At 48.6% G+C, this 22,074-nt stretch overlaps 1 protein-coding gene across 1 annotated transcript; it reads left to right on the top strand.

The window, feature by feature from the left end:
• Positions 1-1,920: 1,920 nt before the first annotated feature.
• On the top strand, positions 1,921-20,833 carry ARR3 (arrestin 3). Its single transcript, XM_067471486.1, has 15 exons — positions 1,921-2,034; positions 5,457-5,505; positions 6,064-6,094; positions 6,510-6,570; positions 6,717-6,761; positions 6,875-7,074; positions 7,172-7,231; positions 8,061-8,128; positions 10,586-10,721; positions 10,868-10,952; positions 13,228-13,300; positions 13,418-13,555; positions 19,915-19,998; positions 20,119-20,142; positions 20,294-20,833. The coding sequence occupies exons 2-15, from the start codon at positions 5,489-5,491 to the stop codon at positions 20,352-20,354; spliced, it is 1,083 nt and encodes a 360-aa protein (XP_067327587.1). The 5' UTR covers positions 1,921-2,034; positions 5,457-5,488; the 3' UTR covers positions 20,355-20,833.
• The last annotated feature ends 1,241 nt before the right edge of the window (positions 20,834-22,074 follow it).

Here is a 22,074-nt window from a genome sequence, read left to right as displayed (position 1 = left end):
CTCCGTTGGTTGCCCGTCTGCCGGCCAAGCCCTGCCGTAGCCTTTGGCTGCATCTGTCTCCGCCCGCTCCAGAGGTCATTGCTCCTTTGACTCCGACGGAAATAGCTGCCCGCTAATCTCACGGCGCTGGCTAATCTGCTCTGGCATCAGCAATTAGGGGGTCACGGGCCCAGTCCCGGCCGCAACGTGTGCCTCCCTCCCTACCTACCTCCCTATTGCGCAAAGCGAGCAAGCGGCAATGACAGATAATGACGACAGAGCAAGACGCACCGTGCCCGGCCGCCACATGTTTCACAGGCCAGGGTGCATTATTTACTCCGTGCGCTGGTGACTCGTGACCAACCGGCATCTTCCATGTAAAACTGTATGGGACAAATACCCTCTTCTTCCATGTAGGAAAAGCACAATCAAAGCACTCCCAACAGGTGACCATCCAGCCTCCGCTCGATGATGATGATTTTTTTTGGTCGTGTCAGGAGTGACTCCTGGTGTGAGAGAATTGGCCGTCTGGATGATTTGATGTTTTTATCCTCCTTGCGGGAGGCTTCTCTCATGTCCCCGCATGAGGAGCTGGAGCTGGTAGAGGGAGCTCATCCGCCTCTCCCCGGATTCGAACCTGCGACTTGTCGGTCTTCAGTCCTGCCGGCACAGGGGTTTAACCCATTGCGCCACCGGGGGCTCCATGATGATGATGATGATGATGATTATTATTATTATTATTATTATTATTATTATTATTATAGAATCCTGAGTTGGAAGAGATCTCATGGGCCATCCAATCTAACCCTCTTCTTCCTGCCATGTAGTAAAAGCACAATCAAAGTACCCCGACAGATGGCCATCCAGCCTCTGCATAATAAGACGTGGTTGTTATGGAATCCTACAGTTGGAAGAGACCACATGGGCCGCCCAGTTCAAACCCTTTCTGCCTCCATGCAGAAGAAGCACCATCAAAGCACCCCCAATAGATGGCCACCCAGTCTCTTCTTAATGACGACAATGACGATGATGATAGAGCTTGAAGAGACCCTCAGGGGCCATCCAGTCCAACCCCCTTTCTTCTGCCTTCAGGCATGAAAAGCACCATCAAGGCCCCTCGGACAGATGGACATTGAACTTTGCTCTTGGTTTTTGGTTTTGATGTTCATTTTATACGCTGCTTTTCTTATTGTCATGTTTTAACTGTTTCGGTTGGGCTTGGCCCCATGTCACACTGACAGATGGCCATCCAACTTGTGTTTGAAAGCCCCCCAAGGAGGGGTCTCTCCCAGACTCCGGAGCGGAGAGTTCCCCTGCTGAGCAGACCTAGCAACGTGGTTCTTTTCTAAATGCTGTATTTCTTCCATTGCAAGACGCAACGTAATTTCTGTGCCGACAACACAACGATCCCAAGGCGATCCCAAGGCGCACCCCCCTTTTTAAAGAGATGTTTATATGGGGGGGGGGATCACTGTGCCTTGGGATGGAAGAAACGCAGCCCCACCGCCCTCCATGCGCACACACAAGAGTTCTGGGTGATGTGCCACCTCGGCCTTGTTTGGAACCCAAGCGCGAAGGGCATCCCCGCGGGCCGCCTGCAGACTCAATGTCATGGGGCCGACTGTTCTTTGCATCCACTCTGGGTCCGGTGGGGCCACCCGCCCCCAACCCAGTGGCCCCCCTACCCGGCCAGAAAGGGCAGCTGATGGCCCCTGTGCTGAGCCCTTTTGTCCACCCGCGTAATCGTCTTTCTCCGCGCAGAAAGGCCGGGCGGCCCGTTACTCAACCTAAGAGGCTAATAGGATTCCGCCTCAAATATAACTCTATCTCCCATAAGCAGAGATCAACCACACACACACACTCACACACACACACACACACACACTCACTCACACCGGGGCCTTTACACAACAATCGGGGGAGGGGCCGAGGGGGTATAAGAGGCCCGGATCAGGGTCCGGGGCACCTGCGAACAGGACCAGGCCAGGCAAGGAGAGGCCGCAGCGCCACGTCCGTCTCGTCCTCTCTCTCTCTCTCTCTCTCTCTCTCTTGCAGGTAAGCGCCCACCTGGCGGCCGAAGGAGACCCCACCTGAGAAGAGTGGCCAGTCATCAGGGGAACTCTTTTGCCTTGAAGTCTGGTGGGGTTTCCCTCTTGGGAGGTTTTTCAGCAGAGGCTGGCTGGCCATCTGCCTGGGGGGCTTTGTTGGTGCTTTTCCTGCATGCACGAAAGAAGGGGGCTTGGCCGGATGCCCCTTCCATGGTCTCTCTATCATACCGAGATCCCGATCTCTCTCACCATCCTCTCTATGACTGCAGCAGGGCTGAAGGGGGTTGGACTATATGGCCTTTGGGGGTCCTCGGGCTCTAGGATCCCACGATATATCTTATCATATTGATATTGATGTGTGCGCGCATATATATATATATAGAGGGAGAGAAAGAGAAATCTCAATCCATCATATCGCTCACCATCTATCTATGACGGCATGGCCATCTGTTGGGGTTGTTTTGATTGTGCCCTTCTGCCTGGCAGAATGGGGCTGGACTGGAGGTCCTTTGGGGTCCTATTGAAATCTAGGATTCTATTATATACCTATCACATCAATATCTATGTATATCTGTCTATCATATCTAGCCCTGACATCATGGCCATCTGTCGGGAGGACTTGGATTGTGCTTTTCCTGCATGGCTGAAGGGGGTTGGACTGGAAGTCCTTTGGGGGCCCTTCCAACCTTAGGATTCCATGATAAATCTATCATCTCAGGATCTATGTCTATATTTCTATATCTGCCTCAATCAACCATATCTATCTGTGATGGCATGGCCATCTGTCAGGGTTGCTTTGATTGTGCCTGGCTGAAGGGAGCTGGACTGGATATCCTTTGGGGTCCCATCAGGCTCTAGTATCACATGATATATTGCTAACTATTTATACATACATGTTTCTCTGCTGGATATGTGGTAGATGTGATTATCTCTCGCCATCTAGATGTGACAGCATGGCCATCTGTCAAGAGGGCTTGAATGGTGCCCTCCTGCCTGGCAGTACGAAGGGGGCCGGGCTGGGCATCTTTTGGGATCCCTTCGGACTCGAGGATCCCATGATGTATCTACCGTATCGATATAAATACCTGGGTCTCTCTTATCTATATCTGATTGATCTCTGATAGATAGGATTATCTGTCACTATTGATACGGGGTGGCCTTGCCCGGGGGGGGGGGGCGAAGCTGGCCCCTGCCTGCCTTAGAGCGGTCTGGCCATCTGGACAGCCACGACACCCTCGCCTATTACACAACAGAGCGACACATTTTGAGAAGCCAAGCCAAGGCAGGTGAAGGGAGGCCAGGGCGGGGGGGGGGGGAGATAAGGAGGGGGGGTCTCCTGAGGTCAGCCAGAAGAGCCTTGGCCTCGCTTAAGAAGCCGCTGAGCTCTCCTCATCCCCTTTAAGCTGGCTGATTAGCCCCAAAGGAGGGAGGGAGAGAGGGAGGGAGGGCTGCTGAGGGCAAAGACGGGCCCCCGGGGGCCACGACCCAAGCCCTCCCCACAGATGGCCACCCAGCCATAGATGTGACAGATAGGTATGATTGACATATATGTCTGTGTGTGTATTAGGTACAGCATCCTAGATTACCCCCAAAGGCCATCCAGTTCCACCCCTTCAGCCAGGCTGGAGGAAACAACCTAAGCACTCCCAACAGATGGCCATTCAATCATAGCTGTGGTAGATAGTCATGACTGAGATATATATGTGTATAGCGAAAGGTAAAGGTTTCCCCTGACCTTAAGCCTCGTCGTGTCCGACTCTGGGACTCTGGCGCTCCTCTCCATTCCTAAGCCGAAGAGCCGGCGTTGTCCGTAGACGCCTCCAAGGTCATGGGGCCACTGGCAGGACTGCATGGAGCGCCGTTACCTTCCCGCAGAAGTGCTACCTATTAATCTACTCACATTTGCTATTTTTGAACTGCTAGGTTGGCAGAAGCTGGGGCTAACAGCGGGAGCTCCCCCTGCTCCTCGGATTTGCACTGACAACCTTTCAGTCAGCAAGTTCAGAACCTCAGCGGTTTAACCCGCTGCGCCACCGGGGGACCCACATATGTGTGTGTGTATAGTATCCTATATTTGGAAGGGGCCCCTAAAGGCCATCCAGTCACAGCTATGTTAGAAAATCATCATCCTCATCATCACCTCTCTCTATTTGTATCCCGCTCCCCTCCATCAGGACTCGGGGCGGCTTACGGAAAACAAATACATACAAACAAGAACACAAACACAGTACGGACAGAACAACACAATCTAAAAACACAGCAAACAACAAATAACAATATTGTACACAGATTAATTTTTTGCTAGATATGATTAATAAGGGACCCCAGAGGTAATCCAACCCCACCCTTTCTTTCTGCCAGGCCGGAGGACCAACCTAAGCCCTCCCAACAGATGGCCATCCAGCCATAGCAGTGATAGATAGGTACGATATATATATAGAGAGAGAGAGAGAGAGAGTCCTCAATGACCCCCAAAGGCCATCCAGTCCCACCCCCTTCGACCAGGCAGGAGGACGCAACCTAAGCCCTCCCAATCATAGCTGTGATAGATAGGTATGATAGATATTAGGCCTGGGCAACCACGGAAAAATTTGTTTCTAAAATCAATTCGCTTTTTGGGGGTTTTTGCGTTTCGATTTTTAAAAGAATTCCGAAATTTTTCTTTTAAAAAGTTCGATATTTACGAAATTTCGTAAATTACAAAACAATACGAAACAATAACGAAACAATTTTGAAACAATAACGAATCGATTCGTTAATGGCGGACGCGACTGCGCAATACGCTAAAAACCCTCCAAATGGGACAGGAGGAACTTCTGAAGCTTCCCTCTCCCTCTTGTTGTTGTTGACTGTTGGTGTGATATTATAATTTTTTTTCACTAATTAAACAAACAACAACTATAAAACTTGCCCCAGACATGCGGAAATAATAACGAAACGATTTCGAAACGATAACGAAACGAATACATAACAAATCCGAAAAAATTACGAAACGAATTTAAAAATTCGTTTCATTTTTAAGTTGCTCCAGAATGGTTCGTTATGGCTTTGCTATAAAAAAAAATAACGAATTTTTAACGAATTACGAATTTACGAAACGAAACCGCCCAGCCCTAATAGATATATAGATATAAATACACACACACACCTATGATTGATATAGTATCCTAGATTTGGAAGGGACCCCCAAAGGCCATCCAGTCCCACCCCTTTCTGCCAGGTAGGAAAACATAACCCAAGCCCTCCCCACAGATGGCCATCCCGTCTCTGCTTGGAAACCGCAAGAGAAGGAGGCTCTGCCAGCCTATTTCTCAACCAAAGAGCCCTTCTTCCCTCCAGGAAGTCCTCCCTAATGTTGAGGGGGGGTCTCTGTTCCCCTCCCCCTCCCCCTCCTCCTCCTCCTCTCACTCCTCCTTTCCTTCTTTGCAGGACCCCCGCCTCCGCCTCTGCGCCCCGGGACCATGGCCGACGGATCCAAGTAGGTCCTTGCCCCCCTTGCCCCCCTTTCTTTGTGGGGTCCCAGGCCACGCTCCCCCCCAGGGTGGGCTTCTCCTCGCCCCTCCCCTCCGCCTTGGCATCTCGGGTGGGATTTTAATGAATATTCTGCAAATATTTTGATGACTATTTCTGATCATATTGTAATGAATATCCCTGATAATATTTTAAGGATTATTCCTGCAGGTAATTAAGTGAATATTCCTGCAAATATTTTAACGACTATTTCTGATCATATTGTAATGAATATCTTTGAGAATATTGTAAGGATTATTCCTGCAGATATTTTAAGGATTATTTCTGTGAATGTTTAGTGAATATTGTTGCGAATATTGTGGGGGAGATTTCTGCCCCTCCCTACATTCTGCGTGGGCCCCTGGCCTGGTGGGGCTTCCCCTTCGCGGTCCGGGGATCGTGGCCGCCTTTCCTCCGGGACCTCCTCGGGGTTCCCAGTTGGAGAAGGCACAGCACACAAGAGCCAGGAGCAGCCTGTAATAAGCCCCCCCCCCCGCCCCCCCCCTCCTTGTGCTTCCCTTGGCAGAGTGTTCAAGAAGACCAGTCCCAATGGGAAGGTAAGAGGACCGCTGCTGCAGAGGGAAGGAAGGGTCTTCTTCTCAGGGCGGACCCAGCTTCCCGCAAGTCGGTTGCTTCCATGAACGACAATATTCATATTCATGGATATTTATTTTATTTATTTATTTATTTACGGCGCTTATATGCCGCCCTTCTCACCCCGAAGGGGACTCAGAGCGGCTCACATATATATTTTCATACAATATATTATATTATTAGCAAAGTACAATATCAGTATATATTACTATATTGCACTATACCATTATATTGTAATATTATTAGTAATATTACATGTAATTAAATGTTGGGGGGGGCTTTGGGACAGTGGGAAGGGGGCCATCATTGCACTGAGGGGGGGGGGGGCGTGTGCCGTTGGCCAGCCAAGTTGAGGGGGCTTCTCTCCTGCCCATTCAGTTATCCATCTACCTGGGGAAGCGGGATTTTGTGGATCACGTGGATCACGTGGACCCTGTTGGTGAGTGAATTTGGGGGGGGGGGGGTAATGGGGGAGGGCTCACTTGTTGGTCCCCAACGTCGACCCCCCTGGGACCCGCATCATGACGGCCTTCTGACTCCGGGCTCGGGGCCCTCTTTTCCTCCTCTTTTCCCCTTGGTTTGCAGATGGCGTGGTCCTGATCGACCCCGAGTACCTGAAGGACAGGAAAGGTGAGGCTCCTCCCGCTCGGTGGTCAAGGCAGACAGGTCCCCTTGCCTTCCTTCTTGGGGACAACTAACCGGCCGGGTGTCCCTCTTTGTCCCCCCTTTCCTGGCGGGCGCAGTCTACGTGACCCTCACGGGCGCCTTCCGCTATGGCCGGGACGACCTGGATGTCATTGGGCTGACCTTCCGGAAGGACCTCTACGTCCTGGTGACCCAGATCTTCCCTCCGGTGCCCGACCAGGCCCCCAAGACCCTGACCCCGCTGCAGGATAAGCTGCTGAAGAAGCTGGGGGAGAACGCCTACCCCTTCACCTTCGAGGTGCGGAGCAAGGAGACCTCCTCCTCCTCCCCCTCCCCCTCCTCCCCCCAAGAAGACCCCCCCCCCTGACTTCCCCCCTTCTCCCCTTCTTCTGCAGATGGCCACCAACCTGCCCTGTTCGGTCACCCTGCAGCCCGGACCAGACGACGTGGGGAAGGTGCGTCTTTTCTCAGCACGACCCCCTTGGGGCTTTCATCTAGGGAGGGAACCTCAACTGGACCCCCTCCCTTCAGGAATCCCCCCCCCCGGCCCCCCAGGCAGGGAGTGCCGCCCTCTTCCGCAACTCCTTGGCAGCCCGTTACTCAGTCCCAGGGCGCAGAGGGGCCTCGCGGGAGCCTCACAACGTCCTCCGCGCCTGAGGCCGAGGAAACTCTAGTCAAAAGTTAAGGAATCCCAGTCAGAGGTTGAAGTCTCTGGTCCAGGAAACTCAGTCAGTGTTTAGGACGACAAAGAAGGAAGAGCATCAGGCAAAGCTTAGGAAAGCAAGGTTAAGGTGTTGAAGAGCCAAGTCTGCAGTTTGAAGAACGGGGGAAAAAACACGTAAGAGAGGTGAGAACAGAAGACAAAGCCAAGTCAGGACACAGGAAAAGACCCGTAAGGAGATCTCTTCGGAAGGAATCCAGAGAATGTCCATTGCGTTCTGAGTTCCCACCGGTTCCTTTCGCACTTGTTTATCAGTCAGACCCTGGGAGGAGTTGAGGGTACGGATCTTTCCTGCAACTAAATTCTTGTGTATTTTAAGGCTGCCTTCCAAATGTAGGTGCCCGTGATTCTATAGCCCTATTTGTCTCCATGGCCATCTGTCGGGAGGGATCGGATTGTGTCCTTCTGCAAATGGCCCATTAAGGCTGCCTTCCCATCCTAGGAGGCTGTGATTGCATAGCTCTGTTTACTTCAGTGTCGGTGAAGCTGGGCGGTCATCTGCTGGGAGGGATTGGGTTGTGTCCTCCCGCAAACGGCTCTTCTGCTTTTGCCCCTCCCGGCAGTCTTGCGGCGTAGACTTCGAGGTCAAGGGCTTCTGTGCCGAGAACCTGGAGGAGAAGATTCACAAGAGGTAAATGATGGCTTCTCCGGGCATTTCCATTGGGAAGGGAATCGGGCAGGATGCGCCTGACCCCAAAGCGCCCTCTGACCTCTCCCCGACCTCAGAGCCACCAGGCGTCTGGGGTTGCATTCCCCGTCATCCCCAGGTCATCCCAAGCAAGAAGGAGCGGCCATTCCGTGGCATCCCGTGGGTGCAGAGCAGACCACGTGGCTCTCGTGGAGATTAAGCATGCAATAGTTTAATTCTGCAGAAGGAATACCGAAAGGTGGGGAGAGGGGGCCAAATTAGCAAAAGCAGCGCCCACCCTTGACTGCCGTGTGCCGTGGGGTTTGAGAGTGGCCAAGAGACGGGAACGTGCACGTGAATGGAGGACCTTCCTGCAGCCACTCCACATTGGGATACATTATACCTGTATTCTCAATTGGCTTCTGACATGATATATAATGTAATATAATATAATATAATATAATATATAATATGTATTGTCGAAAGCTTTCATGGCTGGAATCACTAGGTTCTTGTGGGTTTTTTCAGGCTATAGGGCCATGTTCTAGAGGCATTTCTCCTGACGTTTCGCCTGCATCTATGGCAAGCATCCTCAGAGGTAGGTACCTCACTACCTCTGAGGATGCTTGCCATAGATGCAGGCGAAACGTCAGGAGAAATGCCTCTAGAACGTGGCCCTATAGCCCAAAAAAACCCACAAGAACCTATATATAATATGGTGCTCCATGCAGTCATGCCGGCCACATGACCTTGGAGACGCCTACGGACAACGCCGGCTCTTTGGCTTAGAAATGGAGATGAGCACCAACCCCCAGAGTCGGCCACGACTGGACTTCACGTCAGGGGAAAACCTTTACCTTTACTATAATGTAATACAATATAATTTATTAATTAATTAATTTCTGGTACTTCTATCCCGTCTCCGCTCTGCCCCGAAAGGGGGGCTCAGGGGGGCTTACATAGGCAGCAATTCGATGCCGTTACATGAACAATTAATACAATAACCCTCAAACAAACCATCAAACCATTAAAATATATAAAATCCATAAGCCATTGATTGAACAATATCAAAGCATTTGTTACCAAATAGAATCGTCTCCTCATGTAAATCTCCTTTCCAATCCATTTCCACTAAAGTGCTGGTTTATGTCTGCTGACCGAAAGCCTGGTCCCACAGCCACGATTTTACTTTCTTCCTGAAAGCCAGGAGGGATGGGATGGATTGTATCTCGCTCGGAAGCGCGTTCCACACGCGGGGGGGGGGGGGGGGGGCACCACCGAGAAGGCCCTGTCTCTCGTCCCCACCAGCCACATTTGTGATGTTGGTGGGAGCAAGAGCAGGGCCTCCTCGGATGATCTTAAGTTACGGGGTGGGACGTCGAGGCAGATGCGTTCGGACAAGTAAGCTGGGCCAGAACCATATAGAGTTTTGTAGGTCAAGACCAGCACTTTGAATTGGGCTCGGAAGTGGAGCCGGCATAGCAGGGGGGTGGCATGCTCCCTGTATGTCGCCCCAGTTAGTCATCTGGTTGGCTCCCGTTGGACTAACTGCAGTTTCCGAACCGTCTTCAAAGGCAGCCCCACGTAGAGTGCGTTGCAGTAATCTATCCAATACAATGCAATACAATACAATACAACATGCCTTTATTTATATCCCGCCCTCTCTCCCCGTGGGCACTCAGGGCAGTTCACAGCAAGCTGCAGCAATCACGGCATGCCATACAATCCTCAACAAAGAACGAACTAACCGAAACCCCCCAAATGACACCCAAGACCCACATCAGAATAATAATAATAATAATAATAACAATAAAGGCAGCCTTAAACAACGGCATGGCTAAGCTACGTTGTCACAGTTACGCTTTAATAAGAGGCTGGAGGCTCGACACCAATAAAGAAAGAAACTCTTTCCAATTGAATTATTATTATCATTATCATTATCATTATTTAAAACTTTTATATCCTGATTTTCTCGCCTCCGTAAAGGGACTCAGACCGGCTTACAGCAAGGATTCAATGCTACTAAGACAAGTTAAAACATCATGCAACAATACAAGATTAAAATACATATAGATAAAATACATAGATACCAAATCGCCAAGTTAAATCATGTTCAGCTCAGTCCACATATGTGGTCGCTCACTGTGGTCTGTAGCCAGTCTCAGCCCTTATTCTGGGAAGGCTTCCTTCCATAACCAGGATTTCACCAGCCTCCTGAAGGACAAAAGGGAGGGGGCAGATCTAATCTCGCTTGGGAGAGAGCTCCATAGCCGAGGGGTCACCACCGAGGAGGCCCTGTCTCTCGTCCCCACCAAACGCGCTTGAAGAGCCATTTCTGTTCCGTAGCATCTGAGCATTGGCCTTATGGGTTCTTACATAAGGGACAAGAAACAAGTTCCTACCTAAGAGGAAGCCCCCCCCCCCCACACACACACACACACAAGGCTTTTTCTCCTTCAGGAATTCGGTGCGGCTGGTGATCCGGAAGATCCAGTTTGCCCCAATCAGCACCGGCCCGGCCCCGAAGTCGGAGACGACCCGGCAGTTCATGATGTCTGACAAGCCCTTGCACCTGGAGGCCTCTCTGGACAAAGAGGTGGGCAAGCACACACACACACACACACACACACACACACCGTTGTCATTCCTCCGATGTGAGGACGGAAGAGACGAAGACGGGCCGGAAATGGCCCTCCAACGGCCTGATTCCTCCCTCCCTCCCTCCCCGCTGTGTCGTTCCAGGTGTATTACCACGGGGATCCCATCGGGGTCAACGTCAGCATCAACAACACCACCAGCAAGATCGTGAAGAAAATCAAAATCTCAGGTAATGGCGTTCGTTTTGCAAAAGAACAAGTACGGAAGGTGCAGGAAGCAACACCTTGTGGGGGGGGGGGGGGGAGTTACTTATGAAGGAGGATCAGAAAGGATAACGGTCCAAATGGCTAGTTAATCTCTCTCTCTCTCTCTCTCTCTCTCTCTCTCTCTCGTGGTATTTGGGGCTCGGCCCTTGGATATTTCGGAAGGGAGGCAAGAGTAGGCTTCCCAGTAGCTGCACTTCTTAATGGAAAGATCAGGGTTTACGGAGATGTTAGGGTCACACTGAGTGGGCGTTCACGGGTCGGCGGGTTTGGTGGAATTACATATCCGTATTATGTTTACTTGATGTTCGTTTTCTTTTCTTTTACATTTTGTATGCCACTGTACACACACGTGTGTGTGTGTGTGTGTGTGTGTGTGTGTGTGTGTGTGTGTGTAAACAATGTAATGTTCATTTGTGGGATTAACATAACTCAAAAACCACTGGACAAATTGACACCAAATTTGGACACAATACACCCCTCAGGCCAACGAGTGACCATCACTCATAAAAACACTGGAAAACACAGCGGAAGAGACTTAAAAAGCTAAAATTTAAAAAAAATACACTACAACGCATGCACATAACCACATTGTTCCCCTGACATTAAGTCCAGTCGTGTCCAACTGGGGGGGGGGGGGGGGTTGGTGCTCATCTCCATTTCTAAGCCCATGAGCCGGCATTGTCCATAGATACCTCCAAAGTCATGTGGCCGGCATGACTGCATTGAGCACCATTACCTTCCCATCAGAGATGTACCTATTGATCTACTCACATTTGCATGTTTTCAGATTGCTAGGTTGGCAGAAGCTGGGGCTAACAGTGGGAGCTCATGCTGCTCCTTGGATTCGAACATGCGACCTTTTGGTTAGCAAGTTTAACAGCTCAGTGGTTTAATCCACTGTGCCACTGGGGGCTTTGGCATAACCACATGTGTATTTATGCATAACCACATAAATACACATATACACAAATATATACACACACATATACACATACACACAGACTGGGCCACAGCAACGTGTGGCAGGGGACGGCTATTCTTCCATAAATAAATACAATCAGGGATTTAGAGGTCAGTTAAATGATGCCATGAACAATGCCACTGCTTATAACATGCATGCAGAAGGTTATTTAGGTTCTGAGTGCCTGGAGATGTCTGGGGTTATTTATTTATTTATTTACAACATTTCTATGCCACCCTTCTCACCCCGAAGGGAACTCAGAGTGGCTTACAAGATGCAAAATATTATTACTATTATTATTTATTATATACAATATATTATTATTATTATTATTATTATTATTATTATTATTATTTCATGTCAGGAGCTACTTGAGAATCTGCAAGTTGCTTCTGGTGTGAGAGAATTGGGTGTCTGCAAGGACATTGCACAGAGGATGCTGCCCAGATGTTTTGATGTTTTTATCATCCTTGTGGGAGGTTTCTCTCATGTCCCTGCATGGGGAGCTGGAGCTGACAGAGGGAGCTCAACCTGCTCTCCTCGGATTCGAACCACCGACTTTCAGGTCTTCAGGGAGTTGAAGTCCAGAACACCTGGAAAGAGGGTCAAAGTTGGCCCATGACTGCTATAAATCTTCCACGTGTGACATCATATAGAATCATAGAATCCTAGAGTTGGGAGAGACCTCCTGGGCCATCATCCAGCCCAACCCCATTCTGCCAAGAAGCAGGAATATTGCATTCAAATCACCCCTGACAGATGGCCATCCAGCCTCTGTTTAAAAGCTTCCAAAGAAGGAGCCTCCACCACACTCCCTCCGGGGAAGGCAGAGAGTTCCACTGCTGAACGGCTCCCGCAGTCAGGAAGTTCTTCCTCGTGTTCAGATGGAATCTCCTCTCTTGTAGTTTGAAGCCATTGCTCCATTGCGTCCTAGTCTCTCTCCAGGGAAGCAGAAAGGAAGCTTGCTCCCTCCTCCTCCTCCCTGGGGCTTCCTCTCACATATTTATACATGGCTATCATATCTCCTCTCAGTCTTCTCCATATATGATGGAGCACGCGTTTTGATTCTCCAGTTGCAGTGCGACCAACAATACGATTAATCCATGAGCCTTTTCATTGATGATATATGCGCAATGCATTTTCACAAAGCGTCTCCTGGGGATGCACCTGCAGCATAACACCAGTGCAGATTTGATGCACGCAGGCAACCCAGCTTCCTTTCCCCTTTCTATGTTTATATATGTATCGTGACGACTTCTCTCTGTCTGTCTCTCCAGTGGAGCAAATCACTGACGTGGTCCTCTATTCCCTGGACAAATACACCAAGGCCGTGTGCACGGAGGAATTCGCGTAAGTGGAGGATGGGAGGCAGGGAGGGGACCGAATGAGGAGGGGTGGGTGGTCTAGGTGGCCTTTGGGGACCCCCCCCCACTCCTCCTCCTCCTCCTGGCCTTCCCTCCCCAACAGTGAGAACGTGGCGGCCAACTCCACCTTCTCCAAGAGCTACAGCGTGACCCCCCTCCTGAGCAACAATCGGGAGAAGCGGGGCCTGGCCCTCGACGGGAAGCTCAAGCACGAGGACACCAACCTGGCCTCCACCACCGTGTAAGGATTATTTTTACGATTTATTTTTTTACGATATTTGCCGTTTTTAATTTTTGTGAATTATTTGTGTGATTATTTTCTGCAAATATTTGTACGATTATTTTGGTGAACATTTTAATTAATATTTTGGGATTATTTTTGTGAATATATTGGCTATTTTTAATTTTTTGTGAATATTTCTGCTAATATTCTTATGATTATTTTCAGCTAATATTACTATTGGGAATAATTTTGGTAATAATTTTAGGAATATCTTTTGGGAATATTTTTATTATTTCTCCAAATATTTTTGTGAATATCTTTATGATTGTTTACTATGTATGTATTTATGTGTATGTATGTATGTATATGTATGTGTGCATATAGGTGTGTACACACACACACACTCAAATTGCCTGTATTAGGTATTTATGTAATACTAGTGATTGCAAATAGTCAATGATTTTTAAATTTTATGAAAGGTCTGGTTGAAATCCATCATCAGTGGGAGATACATTGCTCTCCAGGTGGAATTCCACTGCAGCTTCCATCATCCTCTATCAGTTCCACACCCCACGCCTCACAACTATATGTTATATTATGATATGTTGTTGTTGTTCATTCGTTCAGTCGTCTCTGACTCTTCATGACCTCATGGACCAGCCCACGCCAGAGCTCCCTGTCGGCCGTCACCACCCCCAGCTCCTTCAAGGCCAGTCCAGTCCCTTCAAGGATGCCATCCATCCCTCTTGACCTTGGTCGGCCCCTCTTCCTTTTGCCTTCCACTTTCCCCAGCATCATTGTCTTCTCTAGGTGACCTCATGGACCAGCCCACGCCAGAGCTCCCTGTCGGCCGTCACCACCCCCAGCTCCATCAAGGCCAGTCCAGTCCCTTCAAGGATGCCATCCATTCATCTTGCCCTTGGTCGGCCCCTCTTCCTTTTGCCTTCCACTTTCCCCAGCATCATTGTCTTCTCTAGGTGACCTCATGGACCAGCCCACGCCAGAGCTCCCTGTCGGCCGTCACCACCCCCAGCTCCTTCAAGGCCAGTCCAGTCCCTTCAAGGATGCCATCCATCCATCTTGCCCTTGGTCGGCCCCTCTTCCTTTTTCCTTCCACTTTCCCCAGCATCATTCCCTTCTCCATGCTTTGCTGTCTCCTCATGATGTGGCCAAAGGACTTCCGCTTTCCCTCTAGTCTCCTTCCCTCCAATGAGCAGCCGGGCTTCATTTCCTGGAGGATGGACTGGTTGGATCTTCTTCTCTCAGTCCAAGGCACTCTCAGGACTTTCCTCCAACACCACAGCTCAAAAGCATCTCTCTTCCTTCGCTCAGCCTTCCCTCAGGTCCAGCTCTCACATCCGTAGGTGACTCCAGGGAAGACCATGGCTTGGACTAGGTGGATCTTGGTTGCCAGTCTGATGTCTCTGCTCTTCACTATTTTGTCAAGACTGGACATGGCTCTCCTCCCAAGAAGGAAGCGTCTTCTGATTTCCTGGCTACAGTCTGCATCTGCAGTCATCTTTGCCCCTAGAAATACAAACCCTGTCACGGCCTCCACATTTTCTCCCTCTATTTCCCAGTTGTCAATCATTCTTGTTGCCATAATCTTGGTTTTTTTGACGTTTAGCTGCAACCCGGCTTTTGCGCTTTCTTCTTTCACCTTGATGAGAAGGCTCCTCAGCTCCTCCTCGCTTTTGGCCATCAGAGTGGTGTCATCTGCATATCTGAGGTTGTTAATGTTTCTTCCAGCCATTTCCACCCCAGCCTTGCATTCCTCAAGCCCCGCACATCCTCGCATGATGTGTTCTGCATACAAGTTAAAGAGGTTGGGTGAGAGGATGCAGCCTTGCCGGACGCCTTTCCCAATCTTGAACCCGCCTCCTGTTCCGTGGTCAGTTCTGACCGTTGCTCCTTGGTCCTTGTACAGATTCCTCAGGAGAGAGGGAAGGGGGCTTGGGATGCCCACCCCACCCAGAACTTGCCACCATTTATGATGATCCACACAGTCAAAGGCTTTAGAAGAGTCAATGAAGCAGAAATAGATGTTTTTCTGAAACTCCCTGCCTTTCTCCATTCTCCAGCATCCGGATATTGGCAATCTGGTCTCTGGTTCCTCTGCCTTTTCTGAACCCAGCTTGAACATCTGGCAACTCTCGCTCCATGTCTTGCTGGAGTCTTCTTCCTTGCAGGATCTTGAGCATTACCTTCCTGGCAGGATGAGAAATAAGGGCCACTGTACGGAAGTTGGAGCAGTCTTTCGCATTTCCCTTTTTTGGTATGGGGATATAAGTGGATTTTTTCCAGTCTGATGGCCATTCTTGTGTTTTCCATATTTGCTGGCAAATGGCATGCATCACCTTGACAGCATCATCTTTTAAGATTTTAAACAGTTCAGCTGGGATCCCGTCGTCTCCTGCTGCCTTGTTGTTAGCAATGCTTCTTAAGGCCCATTCAACCTCACTCCTCAGGATGTCTGGTTCTAATTCATTCACCACACCGTCAAAACTATCCTCGATATTATTATCCTTCCTATACAGATCTTCTGTAGAGTCTCGCCACCTTCTCTTGATCTCTTCAGCTTCTGTTAGGTTATGATATATATAGTTTAAAAATATAAAATATCTCTATTATATACTCCATTATTTCATTGTATTTTATTATGCTCTATATATTATATTGTATTTATACCCTATATTAAGCACTATATATATTTCAAATATAATATATCTATATTATGTATAGAGACACTATATCATATTATTATGTTATATCATGTTACACTCCTGTAAGGAACTAAAGACGCGGATGTCCTGTTGTGCATTCGATTGACGATCCCTTGGACGGGCGGTCCCTAACCATGACCTCAAATCAAGTTCCTGTATCTGATTTACTTTTAAGATAAAGTGATCCGCTCCCAGCGGCTCTGTTCCTATCCTGCGATCTGTTCTCTCCACCTTTTGACCTTTTGGTTGTATGCTGTTTTAATGTTTTATTGGCTTTGTTTTAATTGCATTTTATTTTGGGCTTGGCCCCATCCATGTAAGCCGCCCCGAGTCCCTTCGGGGAGATGGAGGCGGGGTAGAAAAATGAACTTCTTCTTATATTATACTACATTATGTTATATATAGAAAATAATAGATTACACAATTAAAGCATCTATATTTTATATATATTACAATATATTATTATACTATATATTGTTATCTATATAAATAATAATGTCATGTTTGTTTGTGGGATTAACATAACTCCAAAACCACTGGAAAATTGGCACCAAATTTGGACACAAGACACCTAACAACCTAATGTATGTCCTTCACTCAAAAAAAATTGATTTTGTCATTTGGGAGTTGTAGTTGCTGGGATTTATAGTTCACCTACAATCAAAGAGAATTCTGAACTCCACCAATGACAGAATTGAGCCAAACGTGGCAGACAGAACTCCCATGACCAACAGAAAATACTGGAAGGGTTTGGTGGGCAGTGTCCTTTGGTTTTGGAGTTGTAGTTCACCTACATCCAGAGATCACTGTGGACTCAAACAATGATGGATCTGGACCAAACTCTACACAAATACTCAATATGCCCAAATGTGAACACTGGTGGAGTTTGGAGAAATAGAATCTTGACATTTGGGAGTTGTAGTTGCTGGGATGTATAGTTCACCTACAATCACAAAGCATTCTGAACCCCACCAACGATAGAATTGGGCCAAACCTCCCACACAGAAAGCCCCTGACCACCAGAGTCGGCCACAGCAATGCGTGGCAGGGGATGGCGAGTATAAAATAATAATTATGTACATTATATATATATATATGTTATATTATACTATATGTTAATAATAATATTTTATATACCACCCTAACTCCTCAAGGAGACTCATTATATAAGCTGTCCCCTGCCATGCGTTGGCCAGTCTGCTGATCTGGAAAATAACGTAATGAGAAAGTGTTGGTTTCTAATATATGTAATTTCTTTCTGCTTGTGGGTAATCAGTATTTCTTGCTGTTTCTTGTCAGTGTTGATGTGGAGATTGCCTGGTTTGCCCACTCTGGAACATGCCACATAGAATTGTCCTTCTTTAGGGGTCCCTTTCAAATCTATGATACTACATCTCTGTGTGAATCATATCTATCTATCTATATCTATGGCTGGATGGCTCTCTGTCAGGAGGGCTTTGACTACGTTTTCTTGCCCTGGCGAAGGGAGTTGGACTGGGTGACCTTAAGTATGGGGGTTCTGTGTGGGAAGTTTGCCCGAGTTCTGTTGGTGGGGTTCAGCATACTCTGATTGTTGGTGAACTATAAATCCCAGGAACTACACATCCCAAATGGGAATGTCTATTTTCCCCAAACTCCATCTCTGTTCCCAGTTGGGCATGTGGAATATTTGTGCCAAGTTTGGTCCAGATCCATCTTTTTTTGAGTCCACAGTGCTCTTTGGATGTAGGTGAACTATAACTCCCAATCTCAAGGTCAATGCCCACCAAACCCTTCTAGTGTTTTCTGTTGGTCAGGGGAGTTCTGTGTGCCACGCTTGGTTCAATTCCATTGCTGGTGGAGTTCAGAATGCTCTTTGATTGTAAGTAAACTATAAATCCAGCAACTACAACTCCCAAATGGCAAAATCAATTGTTTTGAGTGATGGTCACTCCTTGGGTTAGGAGGGGCTGTGGCCAACCTTCCCTCCCTCTTTCTCCTTCGCCTTCCTTCTCTCCCTCTTTCCTTCCTCCCTTCCTTTGCTCTTTGCTTCCTTCTCTCTTTCCTGCTTTCTTCCCCGCCCTCTTTCTTTCTCTCCTTCCTTCTCTCCCTCTTTCCTTCGTTCCTTCCTTTTTCCTTTCCTTCTCTCTTTCCTTCCTCCCTACCCCCTTTTCTTTTCTTTTCCTTCTCTCCCTCTTTCCTTTGTTTCTTCCTTTGCTCTTTGCTTCCATCCCTCCTCCTCTCTTTCCTGCTTCCTTCCCCGCCCTCTTTCTTTCTCTCCTTCCTTCTCTCCCTCTTTCCTTCGTTCCTTCCTTTTTCCTTTCCTTCTCGCTTTCCTTCCTCCCTACCCCCTTTTCTTTTCTTTTCCTTCGTTTCTTCCTTTGCTCTTTGCTTCCATCCCTTCTTCTCTCTTTCCTGCTTTCTTTCCTTCGTTTCTTCCTGTTTTCTTTCCTTCTCTCTTTCCTTCCTCCCTACCCCCTTTTCTTTTCTTTTCTTTTCTTTCTCTCCCTCTTTCCTTTGTTTCTTCCTTTGCTCTTTGCTTCCTTCTTTCTTTCCTGCCTTCTTCCCCGCCCTCTTTCTTTCTCTCCTTCCTTCTCTCTCTTTCCTTCCTTCCCTCTCTCCCTCTCGCCTGGGCACTGGCAGGAAGGGAGCCTCGCTGTGGCCCTCAGCCTTGCTGGGCCAGGCGTGGAGCGGGCGGGGGGGGGGTGCTTTTCGAGGCCGGCCTGGCTCCCTCACCGCCGCCCCTTCTTCTTTCCGCCATGGCCGCGGGTGCCTTCTCGCCTGTTTGCCGGTTGGGAACACAGGCGGGGCCACAGGAGAGGCGCCCTGCGGCTGGGGCAGAAGGAAGAAGGGTCCAGGGCTGGGGGAGCACGCCCCACCTCAAGGAAGGCCCCCCACCCCTGCCGGGCCCAGCAAGGCTCCCTTCACGTTGGTGCCCAGGCAAGAGAAGGCGAAGTCATGGAGCAGCCGCCCGCCCGCCCGCCTCACTGGGGGGAAAGGAGGAGGAGGAGGAGGGGTCCCTGTTTGGTGGGGCCAAAGAGGACGGAGACTGGGGGGGGGGAGGTCAGGAGGGCCCAGGCGAGGCCCCGGCGTGGCGGAGGAGGAGAGGCCCCAAAGCACAGCTCGCTGCTGGGGGATCCCGGGACCCGTAGTTTGGCCGGGCACCTGTCCTCCTCGGCAGAGACGGCTTCAGCAAGGCCGCATGGAAGTGCCGCCCCCAGGACCCCTCCGCACTGAGTGACAAGTGGGGCCAAACTGCACCCGTGCTCCTGTGTGTGCCTGAACCGCAGCCTCAACCCATGGCTAAGCCTCACTCGGTGCCGGCAGGGATCGCCAGCTTGCAATCGATAGTTGGTGCATTGTTTTTCCATCGCGGGGGGGACGGGGGGGGGGGACACATTTGCGCATGCGCTGTTATGTATTCTTGGTTGGGGGGGGGGGTTAAGTTAAATTTTTTTTGGTTTTTTGAGTGAAGGACATAGATTGCTTTGGTTGGTGTCTTGTCTCCAAATTTGGGGTCAGTTTTCCCAGTGGTTTTGGAGTTATGTTAATCCCACAAACGAAACAAACATTACATATATATATATATATATATATATATATATATATATATATATATATATATGAGAAACGTAATGTCTCCTCCCTTCTTCTTTTTCTTCTACTTCTCTTTAGCCTGAGACCTGGGATGGACAAAGAAGTTCTGGGGATCCTGGTTTCCTACAAAGTGAAAGTGAACCTGATGGTCTCCCGAGGCGGGTGAGCGTGAGCACCGCTCTGTTGCGCCCCATGCGCCTCTTGGGCGCCAATGGGGAGCGCATTCGTGTTGCTCTTTGGTTATGTCTTGCCAGACTGAACGTGCTCTTCTTTTCCCCTCAGCATTCTGGGAGATCTCACCTCGAGGTAAGCGTGGGCGGATCCGTTCGCCTCTGTCCTTGCCTGCCGTTTGTGCAGAGTGGGTGGGGCTGACCTCCCTCTGGGGGTCCCCACTGAGGGCTTCCTGGCCGCCATCGTGCGCTCCCCTCCCGTTAACGCCACCCGTTTGCTCTTTCAGTGACGTCGGAGTGGAGGTGCCCGTCATCCTGATGCACCCGAAGCCAACAGACGGTGAGTAGCAGGCGTTTAGAAGAGGTGTAAGAAGCCAAACATTGGCCGGGAGTAACAAACCAGGATTAGCGAGGCTTGCTCAGCGGCCAGAGTTTCACTCTTGATGAAGGATCTTCTAAGGAATCCTTGATAAGCAAGAGATTCACGCCAGTGCCAAAAACAGACACTAGGTGGCGTTCAGAAACAAAACAATGCATGAAAAATATTCACAAAAATAACCGTAAAAATATTTGAAGAAACATACAGGAAAATGTTAAGGGGGGAAAATCACAAAAAGATATTTGCAGATAATAATCATAAAATGTTCACAAAATTATTATTATTATTATTATTATTATTATTAACTTTATTTGTACCCCGCTAGCATCTCCCGAAGGACTCGATGCCGCTTACAAGGCCAAGGCCTCAATAAAACAACAATATAACAAATACACATAAACCATAAAGCAAAGCAAAACATTAAGGCAATAACGATAAACAGTAAAAACAGTACACCATAAACACTAAGGCCGGGCCAAATGTCGTGGGTACAGATTAGAAGTGCTGAGTATGACAAGTGGGATATAGGAGATTTGGGTGAGTTGCCGTGTGCGGACAATCTCAAATCTCTAATAAAGTGCTTCTGGGACGTGTTGCCGGGGTTTCCTCTTCTGGGAAGGCACACCGGAATAGCCAAGTCTTCAAGCTCTTCCGCAAGACTGCCAACGAAGGGGCCAATCAGAAGCGTGTTTGCGGAAATGTACAGGAAAATATTCAGAGGGAAAAAATCACAAAAATAATTGAAAAACATATTCACAGAAAATAATCATAGAATATTCAGAGAAAATAATAATAAAAACATTCACAAAATATCCACTAAGATTCTTGTGGGGTTTTTCGGGCTATAGGGCCATGTTCTAGAGGCATTCTCTCCTGACGTTTCACCTGCATCTATGGCAAGCATCCTCAGAGGTTGTGAGGTCACTCCCTCTGAGGATGCTTGTCATAGATGCAGGCGGAACGTCAGGAGAGAATGCTTCTAGAACATGGCCATATAGCCTGAAAAAACCCACAAGAACCTAGTGATTCCAGCCATGAAAGCCTTCGACTATCCACTAAGATATTCACAAAAATAATCATTAAAATGTTGGCAGAAATATTCACAGAAATGTTTGTCAAAATAATCATAAAATTATTCACAGAAAATAATCATTAAAATATCCTCAAACAAATCATTAAAATATTCACAGAAAATAATCAGAAAAATACAAAAATAATCAGAAAAATATCCACATGAATATTCAGAAAAATATCCAGTAACCTTTTCCTAACCAGTGTCTGTCTTCTCCTTCCTTCCTTCCTTCCTTCCCGACTTCTTCTCCCGGGATGCCTTCGTGACTAACAGCTACGCCAAGGTAAACGGGGCCGCGGTGTCGTGTTGTGGGTTCTGTTTGCACACCCAATTCCAGGCTGTTTGGCTCACCGTTCTCTCCCTCCCTCTCTCTCTCTCTCTCTCTCTCTCTCTCTGTGTCCTCCCTTCCTTCCTTCCTGCCTTCGTGTCCTTGGCCTTTGGTCTCCTGTCCAGGAGGTAACGAGGAATTTCTTACCCCCCTTTCGCTTTCGTTGCCCTTTGTGCAGCAAAGCTGTGCGACCCTTTCCGTGAACCCCTCTCTTCCCTTGCCGTCCGCCCTGAAAGTAATGGCTAAGGATGGGCTCAGCAGGGCAGTTCTATCTAGAAGTGCTCTCAAA

The sequence above is a fragment of the Anolis sagrei genome, chromosome 10, assembly GCF_037176765.1.
Source record: "Anolis sagrei isolate rAnoSag1 chromosome 10, rAnoSag1.mat, whole genome shotgun sequence".
NCBI classification, from domain to species: domain Eukaryota; kingdom Metazoa; phylum Chordata; class Lepidosauria; order Squamata; family Dactyloidae; genus Anolis; species Anolis sagrei.
This window is presented reverse-complemented; position numbering and strand designations above follow the sequence as displayed.